Source organism: Ammospiza caudacuta, chromosome 24 (genome assembly GCF_027887145.1).
Source record: "Ammospiza caudacuta isolate bAmmCau1 chromosome 24, bAmmCau1.pri, whole genome shotgun sequence".
Classification (NCBI taxonomy): domain Eukaryota; kingdom Metazoa; phylum Chordata; class Aves; order Passeriformes; family Passerellidae; genus Ammospiza; species Ammospiza caudacuta.
Genome location: NC_080616.1, coordinates 4,372,723 through 4,385,812, shown reverse-complemented (window position 1 = coordinate 4,385,812; position 13,090 = coordinate 4,372,723). Strand labels below are relative to the sequence as shown.

The 13,090-nt window shown below is 43.5% G+C and overlaps 1 protein-coding gene across 1 annotated transcript; it reads left to right on the top strand.

The window, feature by feature from the left end:
• The first annotated feature begins 3,086 nt into the window (after positions 1-3,086).
• LOC131567711 (bile acid receptor-like) lies at positions 3,087-12,029 on the top strand. Its single transcript, XM_058819425.1, has 10 exons — positions 3,087-3,196; positions 4,715-5,071; positions 6,605-6,745; positions 8,283-8,422; positions 8,512-8,616; positions 8,706-8,805; positions 9,874-10,002; positions 10,265-10,384; positions 11,513-11,626; positions 11,766-12,029. The coding sequence occupies exons 1-10, from the start codon at positions 3,106-3,108 to the stop codon at positions 11,993-11,995; spliced, it is 1,527 nt and encodes a 508-aa protein (XP_058675408.1). The 5' UTR covers positions 3,087-3,105; the 3' UTR covers positions 11,996-12,029.
• The last annotated feature ends 1,061 nt before the right edge of the window (positions 12,030-13,090 follow it).

Genomic DNA, 13,090 nt, shown 5'->3' with positions numbered 1-13,090 from the left:
CTACTTGACTTATATAAATCAGTGGCTTTTTTTTTTTTTTTTTCTTTAGTGGATCCCATTTTTGATAAATTGTCAAGTCTTTCAGTTAGAACTAAGAACTAAATTTCTTCATGGGATGGGTAGCCAAGCCCTTGAATCAGCACATTTTGGTTTATACTGAATGTTTGTAGCTCAGAGGATGAGCACTGACAGAACTGAGCCTGTAAAAGCACAACTTTTCAAATGTGCTTATTGAGCCACCTTGAGTGTAGATCACCTGTTCCAAAAAACACCATTTCCCTCACCTGCTCAGGACTTCACATGTGAAAGTGAGAAAGGATTTGGCCCAGGAGCAGAAGGAGAAGCAGGAGCAATGTGTGCTTTACACAGGTGACATTTTCTGCCAGCTCAGTCTGTGTCACTCAGGGCTCACGGCTCCCACTCTAAGTGTGTTACTGCTTGGGATGCTACAAAATAAATTATTTAAAAATCCATCTTTTCTTCCCACTTTTTAGTCTAAAGACTTTTATGCATCCTCTCTGGGAATGTATTTAGATTTTTGCTTCCTTTTAAAGCGCTCATGCACAAACATGTGGTTATATTGGGAATACACAGAAAAAAGGAGCACAAACCATTTTGTTTTGGGAATGGCATGGCTTCACCTGCCCCAAACATCCAAACCCATTGCTCCATTGTTACTTCAGCTTTGTCCCAGTTACTGTTTTGGTCATTACACCTGGGCATGTCTGGGACCTTTGTCAGGAGCTTCACCATGCTGGGCACGTGCAGAATTCCCTTGTCTGGATAAGGTTAATGAGTGTGGTTTGGGGAAGTGTCCCATGAGGTGTGAGGGGTTTGGGATGGCCACAGAGCTTGGGGAGAGCAGCACGTGGATCATGGAATCCCAGGGACTGCTGCAGTTTGGAGGAGGCCTCCCTGCTGCTGCCTCACTCACCAGGGGGAAGCAAAAAATGACTCTCACAGTCACTCATAAATAATCAAAATTTGTCTGGTCTAGTAAATGAAGTTCCTTCCTTATATATCTTATTCTCTTCTCCTTTTTTCTCCTTTTTTGCTTTAAAATCCCAATGCTTTGTTTGATCAGAACAAGCTTGCCAGCGCTAAATTCTCAAATGTCAGAAAATGAAACTCTTTATGTTTATGCACGTCTCATTCTAAGACAGTACAGCATTCCTCAGACAACCACTGGATTTACTATTCTCACTGTTCTAACATCCTCTTAATTCTCTTAATTTAAGATTTCAGTTTACAAAGTCTCAGTCTAAGCTGGACATTTTGTAGGTGCAACTGGTTACTGGTATTAGCCATAAAAATCAGTAAGAAGGGCTGAATCCTTTCTCATAAAATACCTAAGCTGAGGAAACTTTGCCTAAGGAAAATCTACTTCCATTTGGTACTTCATCCTCCCAATATACTGCTTTTATTAGACTGGATGAGTGTAATTTTTTTATCTACTATTCAATTATGACTTTTATTTAAAGAAACCACTGGAATTCAGAAACACATTTCTTCAGCAAACACACATTTTTGGGAAAAAATGTAGACTTTGCCCAGGCCAAATTGATCTAACTGATAAGACTTCATGATTCAGTGACTTATTTTGCTCTCAAACAAATATTTACTAGCAGAGATAACAAACCCCCAGCATTCCAGCCTCACTGCATCCTTTCACCTTCTGCTGACAACACGAAGTGAAAGTGGTCAGCCCTGAATCTCTGTGCAGCCTGGGGGAAGGGATGTGTGTGTTTTACTTCAGATTCCCTGGGGTGTTTCATTCATTGTCTCAGCCCCAGCAAGGTCCAGGTATAGCATAAATTCCTTCCTTCAGGGAGGGGTTTAAAGACCCCCTTTAAACTTGCTGTAAATTCTGCAGAGAGTCTCATTGAAGGAGTTGGATTTGCTGTATTTTCCAAATCCTTCCATGCGTTTTTTGTCTTTTTTAACTTTCCTGTCTGCTCAGGGAAAGCCTGTGAGTGGTTCGTGGGCAAATTGTCTCTTACAGCCCTTGCTCAGTGGGCATGAGGCTCAGCAAAGGTTTAACTGTGCCCACATCTCACTCATGCAGAGAGACAAGGGGACAAGGAAAATATTCCTGTTTCCTCCTCTATTGGCTGCTCTGTTAGCTCTCAATTCTAAGCAACACCAGAGGTTTGCTGTAGGTGTATAAACTCAAACCCAGCTCATAAACTCACCCACTGTCCATACAGACTTTTCTTTTTCCCCCTAAAACTCTTTTGAGAGTTTTTAGAGCACACATTTTCAGAACTCCTCTAAATTTGAATTTATAAGTCAAATTACTGAAAAGTGAGGTAAGTGTTGGACTCCAAGCACAGCAGCTCTTCTCACCATGTCACTGAGAGCTCTCAGTGCACTTTGTTTTTGGGAATGTCAGTGAATCCAGTCAGGAGCCCAGGCTCCTTCAACGACCAAGGGACAGTGGAAAGCTCTTTAGAGCACATCCTATAGGAAATCAATATTTTGGTCTTCACTGAAAACTTTGCACTGTTAAAGGAACACAGGAAATGTAGTTAAGGCAGTGCTTAAGCAAGGCAAAGTGGAGTTTTACTGCATAAATAAGTACTTAGATGATGAAGAGCAGATATTCCATGCTGGCCTTTCCATGCTATTTCCCTTACTTCACCTCTGATAAGACATGAATTAAATAAACTCATTAAAAGCTCATCTTTGCGCACAAACAGGACAGCCCCACATATACACCAGAGCAAATGCTCCAAAGCAAGTTTATTCCATCTGTTAAGTTCCTTTTAACCTTCTCTGAATTAGAGAATTTACCAGTCCAATTCCCCCACATGGTTTTGTGTAAAACTCAGAGCAAAACATTTCTAACTAAAACTTGGAAACTTAGGAAAGAATTTTACCCTGAGTTTGTAATATCAGGACACTCAAACATTTTGTAGTCTCGTTGAGGGCGTTATGTGACTTCACACAGACATCTGATTTTCTTATGGCCTGAAAACTCTGCCATATTCTGGAATTTTCTGGCTCTGTGTCTAACCTACCCAGCAGTTCTTTCCCATGGGGTGTTTCTCTTCCTTTCCCCTTTCCCCAGGTTGCTGTTTGAAGGCTGGTCCCAAAGCAGAGTGGATGAAGCAGTGCAGCTGGGAGCAGAGCATGGCCAACACCTTTGTCACCGTCCCTGATGGGTACGGCCTGCCCGAGCCCCTCCAGTACTATGGTGAGCAAAGCAAGTTTTGTACTCTGGAAATGCTGCAAAATGAACTCCTGGGGGAATTATTTTTTGTTTAATTCATTTTAATTTATCTTTAATGCACTTGAAAGCTCTTACCAAGCTCCTTCTGAAAGTGTATGGAAATCTATTACTGTGTGCTCATACAGATTTTTGAGCATAATGGGATTATTGTGAAACATCCCCAGTGCTGTCTCCCTTTGACCTGCATGGAGAAGACACAGCTTTTATTTCATATTCCAGATACATTATTAATAGAAAATGCCTGATCTATATCTTATGGAACTATAATTGCAATAACTAATTGGATTCAGCAAGACTAAAGGCAGGACTCAAAGTCCACTAAAAGGAAAAAAAAATCTGTTTTAAAAAATCTTCCCAATTTGTTTTTATAGAGATTTTAATAATCCCAAAGGAAGCATGAAACACGATGCATGTTGCACAGGCTTTCTTTGGTATAGCTGTGTATATTTAAGGGAGGGTGGATAAAATTGAAACTCAACAGACAGAAAGGCAGGAAGAAACTCTCTTTGTAATTCTGTACCTTCATTTCACTAAACTAAAATTTCATAACTGTAAAGACGTGTGAGAAAATACTAAATAAAACAAGTCTCTGCCTTTTACTCCTCTGAAGTTCAACTTTAAGACCCCTGTCACAGTAATTTTTAGTACTCTCTGATTTCTACACAATTTTTCTCAGACCCTTGTGCAACATTTTCAAAATGATGCCTGAGATATGTATCAGTAACAAACACTTTATTCATTAAGAAATTCACTTGTGGAACATATTTGACTGTAGTATGGACAACTAATAAAAACAAGTGTAAGATCTGAAGGCAACTGTGCCATCACAGTTGGTGATATTCAATTATCTAATAACACTAATCCACATGATATTGCCCAAACTGTTACTGAGCTATATTTGCTGCATTTCAGATTTCACTTAAGAACATTACAGGTTTAAATTTAAATAGAATGTGTCAGGTTGCCCCTCTGAAAACATGTTCCTCTAATATTTATGCTACTAAAATCTATAAAACATTTTTGTGACGATGTTCACAGGGGTCCAAGGATGAGGGAAGAGACGAGGATCTGACTCCATGTTTCAGAAGGCTTGATTTATTATTTTATGATATATATTTTATGAAAACTATACTAAAAGAATAGAAGAAAGGATTTAATGAGAAGGCTGGCTGAGAATAGAATAAGAAAGAATGATAACAAAGGTTTGTGGCTAGGGCTCTGTGTCTGAGCCAGCCGACTGTGATTGGCCATTAATCAGAAACAACCACATGAGACCAATCCCAGATGCACCTGTTGCATTCCACAGCAGCAGATAACCATTGTTTACATTTTGTTCCTGAGGCCTCCCAGCTTCTCAGGAGGAAAAATCCTAAGGAAAGGATTTTTCAGAAAATATCATAGCTACACATTTTCAAACTTTGGAGCAGCTGCTGTTGAGATATTCTCCAGGTTCTCACTGCACTTTCCATTTCCCCGGCACAGATGTTTTACCGGAGCACATCAACTACCCGCTGCAGGACGCGGATTTGCAGGCTGGCCCGTACTGCCAGTACTCGGCGGTGCCGGTGCCAGCGCTGCAGCCGCAGCCCGGCCCGGCCCCGTACGGGCCCTACAGCCTGGAGCCGCCCTACGGCGACGGGCCCTGCGTGGGCAGCAGCTGCGAGCTCAGCAAGGGCCCCTTCCCGGCTCCCCACGGGGAGGACGGGGCGTTCCAGGCGCTCAAGAGGCCGCGGTTGAACCCGGCGGTGAGGCTGAAGGGGCAGGAGGAGCTGTGCGTGGTGTGCGGGGACAAGGCCTCGGGCTATCACTACAACGCGCTCACCTGCGAGGGCTGCAAAGGTGAGCGGGGACGCGGGGCCTCAGATTTGAGCTGGTGTTGCCACAGGGGCTTTTCATTTATCTAATGAACCCCCTACCTAACAACATCACTCCAAATTCACGTTTTTATAACATTCTTTGAAGAAATATTTTCAGACTCGATTTAATACAAGCACTTTAAGCATCTCCTGTTTGCATTGATGAATCGTTAGTATAGCGTTAGTGTAAGCACGTGCTGCTTTTCTCGTGAACATTTCTTAGAGATTTGTTTCAGTGTTATTAATTTCACTTATTACTATAATTGAATAAAAGCAAGTAGTAATCACATTTTAACTTGTTGGTATGGGAGCTGAAGTGCTGCTCGGATCTCTGCTCTCTGTGAGCAGGCACAGGACCTGAGGGAAGGGCTGGAGCTGTGTCAGGGGAGTTTAAGTTGGATCTCAGGGAAGTTTCTTCCCCCGAGGGTGTTGAGGACTGCCCAGGCTGCCCCCAAAGGTGCCCAGCACTGCCCTGAGGCTGCCAGAGCTCCAGGAGCATTTGAACACTGCTCTCAGTGATGCACAGGCTGGGATTTGGGGTGTCTGTACAGGGCCAGGGGATGGACTTGGTGATCTTCATGGGTCCCTTCCAAATCAGCATATTCTATGATTCCATGTGTGGAAAATGTCAATTAATATCAGTCAGAAAGACATAACTATATTTTTAAAAAGCAGATTGAAAATCAAGGTAACATTTCCATTTAAAAAACCCAACCATTCAGACCTGGAGGACACTTGTGAGATAAAGATCCTGCAATTTCTCCAGCCATCCCCGTATTACAGATACATATTACAAAATTGGCTTTTCACAAATATTACAATTTATATGTATGATGTTAAAGTAACTTTGCTACAAAATTTTTATTTCTGTTGTTAATTAAGCTTAGACATAGTAGTGAAATAGCTAATATAAGCTATATTATAATAACTTATACTATATATATTATATAGCTAATATAAACTATAATACCTTATACTATATATATTATATAGCTAATATAAGCTATATTATAATAGCTTATGCTATATATATTACATAGCTCATACTATATGTATTATAATAGCTATATACTTTTGTTAAAATGCCTACTTGAATAAGATAACATCCAGTGAACATAAGATAAAGACACCTGTACAGATCTGCCAACTGTCAGCACTCACCATCTGAGGACAGTGTGGACCAAGGCCCAAACTGGAAATAATAAAGAGAAGGAGCCAAAACCACAGCCAAGAAACACACATGCTCTAAAAAAGCAGACCCAAAGAGAAGCCATGTAAAATAGTCCCTGAAAAATGGAAACTAGTTTATAGATATACATAAGAGTCTATAAATACGCAACAGGCTGATGTAAGAGAAAAGGTATTTAAGAGGTATCCCCAAAAGTAACAGCGTTGTCTTAAGTGAGTGCCAAGATGCACCTGGCCTATGATCCTTGTCTCCTATTGTCCTTTATGAAACTTTTTACATTTTCCCAAGAAAGTAAACATGTTTTTCACAAGCTGGTGCTCGTTTCAGGCTTCTTCCGGCGCAGCATCACCAAGAAGGCGGTGTACCGCTGCAAGAGCGGGGGGCACTGCGAGATGGACATGTACATGAGGAGGAAGTGCCAGGAGTGCCGCCTCAAGAAGTGCAGAGCTGTGGGAATGCTGGCAGAGTGTGAGTGCTCCTTCCTGATGGATTCTTGGCTAATCACTGCAGATAAAACCTTCTCCAAAGTCAATCTCTTCCCTGTGATGCTGGTCTAAGCTTTGTTCGGCTGTAGGAAAATGTAGAAAAAGCTGGAGTTGTTTAGAATGGAGAAAAGGAGACTCACGGGTGACCTTGTCACTCTCTACAACTCCCTGAAAGGTGGCTGTGCTCAGGTGGGGTTGGGCTCTTTTTTCAGGAGCTGACAGAACCAGAGGACACAGCCTCAAGCTGCACCAAGGGAAATATAGGTTGGTGTGATGGTGTTTGCAGGGGTCCCAAGACGAGGGAAGAGATGAGAATCTTGACTCCATGTTTCAGAAGGCTGATTTATTATTTTATGATATATATTACATTATATTACATTATATATTATATTATACATTAAATATTATACATTATATATTATACATTAAATATTATATTGTATTAGTTATACTATATTTATTATACCATATCATGTTATACTATACATTATATATTATATTCTATTTTACTATACTATACTATACAAAAACGATATATTAAAACCATACTAAAAGAACAGAAGAAAGGATTTCATCAGAAAGCTAGAAAGGAAAGGAATGGAATGATAATAAAATCTTGTGACTGACCAGAGAGTCTGAGCCAGCTGATTGTGATTGGTCATTAATTAAAAACAACCATATGAGAGCAATCATATGGTTGCTCAAACAGATGCACCTGTTGCATTCCACAGCAGCAGATAATCATTGTTTACATTTTGTTTCTGAGGCCTCTCAGCTTCTCAGGAGAAAAAATCCTAGCAAAAGTATTTTTCATAAAATATATCTGTGACAGGTTGGATATTAGGAAAAAGTTTTTCACACAAAGAGTGATAAAGTTCTGGAATGTTCTGCCCGGGGAGGTGGTGGAGTCACCATCCCTGGGGGTGTTTAACAAAGCCTGGATGTGGCACTGGGTGCCAGGGTGAGTTGAGATGTTAGGGAACAGGTTGGACTCAATGAGCTTGAAGGTCTCTTCCAGCTTTGTGATTCTGTGAAAATTAACTTTGGGAATGGTGGCACCTTTAACATCTTGGTGTGCAGAAGCCAGCAATGCTTGGGAAGTATCCCCTCACCTTAAGAGAACTGTTGTTCAAAGACAGTACAAGAAAAAAAAGGAAGTACTAGAAAGATAAGCTAAATATCCTCAGTCTTAACAGGACAGCAGTGAGCAGATCAGAGGAGCTTTAGGGTTTGAGGGAAAAAATTTAAATAAAAATGGCATGATGGGCTTTGGTAAAAAATTCGATGCCTGTGTGTCACAGAGCCACAAGGACAAGGATGCCTGCAGACCCTGAGGCCTTTGGTGGCCACTGAACATCAGCTCACCTGATAAATCACAGGGCCACATTCTCTAGGAAACCTTGTTCATTATAGGTGACAGCTTCTGTGATGCAAGACTGAGTTATCTCTAATGAAAGTGATGACCTCAGACTTTAATTAGTTGAAAATGCAAGCGCTGATGGCCACTTCACACCTCACAGGTTTGCTGACTGAAGTCCAGTGCAAGTCAAAGCGACTCAGGAAGAATTTCAAGCAGAAGAGCAGTTTCCTTTGCAACATAAAGCTGGAAGATGAGGGACTGAATAGTAAGCAAGTATCATCTACAACAAGATCTGGAAAAGTGGGATATTTTTCTATTTAAAGTATCTCTTTTTATCACTTATTCTTACTCCAAGTCGTTGTGATTTGATTGGTTTATTTTTTTAGCAGATATCAGAAAAGATGGAACTGACTCCAGGAGAACATCAGCTTCTTGACCACATTGTAGCAGCTCACCAAAAATACACAATTCCCCTTGAGGAAGCCAAGAAGTTTGTAGGTATCCAGCACCCCCAGCCTGCATTGCTGAGTCACTGCTGGTGTGTATTTTGGCTATATCCAATGTGCAAATGCTCTTTTTGCAGCTACAGGAAACTGCAAGCCCTGAGGAAAGTTTCCTCCACCTGTCTGAGACAGCTGTTGTCCATGTCCAGGTGTTGGTGGATTTCACAAAAAGACTCCCTGGTGAGTTCCTTCCTTTGGGGAACATTAGAGGAACCAAATCAAACTGGTGGCATGAACCAGAGAAAAATACAGGCTTTAAACTGATTATTTGTACTTCTAATGTGTCATGAGGACGACCTAGAAACTTTCAGTTCAAAACTTTGCTATGATTAGATTTCTTTCCATTTCTGACATGGAGTAGAGACATTTTCTGGAAGCACATGGACCTCAAAATACCACCTTGAGGGAATTACTATCTCACCACATTCTCTGGAATCCAGTTAAGTCTACAATTTATCATAATCACCACAGGAAAAACCAGATGTTCCTTCAAAGGAAAAGGCAGCACTGAAGGGACTAACCAGGTGTTCTTATTCATATTTTCCTTTCATAAAGAACAAGGGAACATGCAATTAAATTCACTCCATTTCAGTGTAAAGTTGACAAAGTAACATTTGACAGGGAGGGTGATAACTTTTCTTAGTAAAACTCACTGACAAAGGTCAATCACCATATCTAAAGCAGATTTTTGATGTAATTCAGCATCTCTGTGGGGCAGAGCTGAAGGAAGGGGTGAGCTGTTTGCTTGTGTTACATCTCCTGCTTTGATCAGGTTTAAGAAAAAAAAATCACCAAAGTTCCTTTGCTCTTGAATTACAAGTCCAGACAATGAGCTTGTTAGAAGATGAACACAATTTCTAAAAAGAAAATAATGTAACAATTAGTGGAGTATCCACAGTCACTAAACAATGCAGCAAATTTATAAGGTGTTAGGCCTGTATTTATCAGGTATTAGGAAGAATGTTTTGATAACCCCTTGATCAATCCCAAATTTTTTACTTGTATCTTCCTGTGAATCTTTTAACACTGAAAACTCCCCCTTCTTGTTTTGTTTTTTTTTTTCCTAATTATCTAACCTGCAAACTAGCAAGAAAAATCATAAGTCTTTGGCACATGCATCCTTTAATCATGGCTCTTCCTTCCCAGTAAAGATATTTATTTTTAAAAAATAATATTTTTCACCTCATGTTGAGGGCTTAAAGGCAGCCCCAGCCTTCTCTGATTCTGAACATGCACCTTTCTCTGCAGGGTTTGAGAGTTTAGCCAGTGAGGACCAGATTGCTCTGCTGAAAGGGTCCACAGTGGAGGCAATGTTCTTGAGATCAGCCCAAATTTACAACCAAAGAATGAGCGAGTGCCAGCCATCAACCAGTGAAAGTAGGTCTGAAATACTTGACTTGCATCATTGTGGGGTGAGTGGATGATATCAGCTGTATTAATTACCTGTTATACATTGTGTCAAATTTAACACAAGAGACCTCGACCAATAAAAAAGCAAGAAAAGAACTTGGATCCAGATGCCAAAAAGGATTTTATACCTTCATGGGTCTGGGAAATTCACACATTTTCAGCAGTGATACAGACAAATATTTAAGATTGCTTTAAGCTTGACTGGGAACTGTCATCTGCCTTGTTCCAGGTCATGTAAGACTTTCTGATCACGGGCCATGTTGTCATGTTCAAAACCTTGATAAAAACAATATTTATCCCATGGAAATGTGTCATAATAAAGAGAGGCCAACTTCTACTACTACCACAGGTAATGGAGGTCTCAAGAATCTAAACATTGTGAATTTTTTGCTTTACTGGCCCCACTTCTCTTACACTGAGCTACACTGTCCCTATGGCCACTGTTCCATCTCTTTGCTTCTCTTCCTCTCTTCTCTCTTTCCTTCTCCTCTCCCTTGAGCTGCTCTGGCATTACCTCCTCAGATATTACACACTGGCATTACATCCTCATGGCAGGAAGGGGTGTCTTCATACTTGCTTATACTCCTTGGGTAATATACACATTCAAATAAATATACACTACCATAAAACTTTTGTTATTATTTTAGCAATTAACATTGTTTTCACAAAGTTAGTTAACTATTTCATGCAATAGAACAGCCCCAAGCCTTGAAAGATTCACAGAATCACAGAATCATGGAATGGGTGAGGTTGGAAGGGATCACAGTCACCTGGTGCCACCTGCCTGGTCCAGCAGGGTCATCCCAGAACACATGGCACCTGCTCATCTCCACATGGGTCTGGAATATCTCCAGTTAGGGAAACTCCACACTCTCTCTGGGCAATCTGTTCCCTCAAAGGAAAGTAGTTTTTCCTCATGTTCAGGTGGAACTTCCTGAGCATCATTTCCATTGCTGGTCCCTGCTCTCCTTGCAGACAGGGACACCCAGGGCTGAGGGCCTCTCTCAGCTGGGGTTCCTCTCGAGGCTGAGCAGCCCCAGCTCCCTCAGCCTTTCACAGAATCATGGAATCACTTAGCTTGGAAAAGACCTCTAAGATCACAGAGTCCAACCATTCACCATTTCCTTGTAAGAGAGATGTCCCAGTCCCCTCACGAGCTCCACAGCCTTGGCTGGACCTGCTCCAGGAGCTCCATGTCCCTTGTCCTGGGGAGCCCAGAACCGGACACAGTGATCCAGATGGATCCAGGGTCACCTCGCACCCTTCAGGCAAAGATTTGTAACTATTCCTGCACTGAAATAACATCCTCGTTATTCTGCACCTTTGTTGGGGGGTTTTGGTTTGGTTTTTTTTTGTTTGGTTTTTGTTTGGTTTTTTGTTTGTGCTTGTTTGTTTGTTTTTGGTGGGGGTGATTTTTTGTTTGTTGGTTTTGTTTTTTTTAAAACCAAAAATTGTTGGGTTTTTTTCCATTTTCAAGGCATAACTGAGGAGTTCATCACCGCCCTATTCTACTTCTACAGAACCATGGGGGAACTCAAAGTGACCGAGACCGAGTACGCTCTGCTCGTAGCAACAACAGTGTTCTTTTCAGGTAAACTGGGACGGTGACAACAACGAGCTGTCACTTGCCCCGGGGGAGCTCCCATTTGTCCCCTCAGGGGCGGCGGCGCCGACCGGACCCTGAGGGGCGGCGGCGCCCGGAGCATCCCGCTCACCGCTCTCTCCCGCAGACCGCCCGCTGCTGAGGGACAAGCGCCACGTGGAGGAGCTGCAGGAGCCGCTGCTGGGGATCCTGTACAAGCACTCGAAGCTGCAGCACCCGCGGGACCCGCAGCGCTTCGCGCGGCTGCTGGGGCGCCTCACGGAGCTGCGCTCGCTCCGCCATGCCCACGCGGGGGCGCTGCGCGCGCGGGACCCGCGCCTGACCGCGCCGCTGCGCGACCTCTGGGACCTCCACTAGGGGGCGCCAACGCTGCCGGCCCGCGCTCCCTTTCCCGCCCGGGCTGCGCGCCGGCGCTTCCCGCCCTTTTCGCCCTCCCTCAGCGGCCGCCGTGAGGCGCCGGTGCCGGGCTCGCTGCTGGTGCCGGTGGCGATGTCGCTGTTGGTAGAAGTGTTGGTACCAGTGCCGGTGCTGGCATCGGTTTGGGTGCCACGCTCAGTGCCGGTGTCAGTGCTGATGTTAATGTCAGTGCCGGTGTAGGTGGTGGTGGCGATGTCACTGTCGGTACAAGCATTGATGTCGGTACCAGTGCCGGTGCTGGTGCCGGTATCGGTTTGGGTGCCGTGCTCAGTGCTGGTGTCAGTGCCAGTGCTGGTTGTCGCTGCTTGTGTCAGTATTGGTACCAGTGTTGGTATTGGTACCAGTGGTGATGTCAGTGCCAGTATCAAGTGTTGGTGTCACCACTTTTCTCCAGGCCCACCGAGAAATGCCCATTCAAACCACTCGTGTGGCAGTCCCTAAACACCAGGCGGGACCCACACCTAAAGCCCAGTGAGCCCTCGGGCTGTGGGGCTGTGTTGGGTCACTGGTGCCACCGGCCGGCCCTGGCCTGGCTACAGCAAGCAGGGGACACTGACAGGGACATGGGGACACTGCTGGGAGCCCCAGGCAGAGTCCTGACCTGAGCACACACATCCCCACCTGTCCTTGGAAGTGTTCAAGGCCAGCTTGGACCAGACTTGGAGCAACCTGGGATAATGCAAAGTGTCCCTGCCCATGGCAGAGGTGGCCCTGGATAAGCTTCAAGGTCCCTTCCAACCCAACCCAACCCAACCCAACCCAACCCATGGTTCTGTCTGTGTGTGAAATTCGCTGAAGTCATTTCTCTGCAGACTGCCAAGACTGGTGCTGGAAGGAACATCTTTGACTTTCATTTCAAAGACTTCTGCTGTTATTCTGTATCAAGACTGAAGGAAATCATCTTCTCGATCATCTGCTCTGTGTTGTAGCTGCACATCACCGATGATAAATCCACGTTTGATGTGGGTGATTCAGCAGTGAGCAGTGCCCCACTTGGATGCTTGCACTGGCTTTGAAGTCCTGCTTACACCAGAC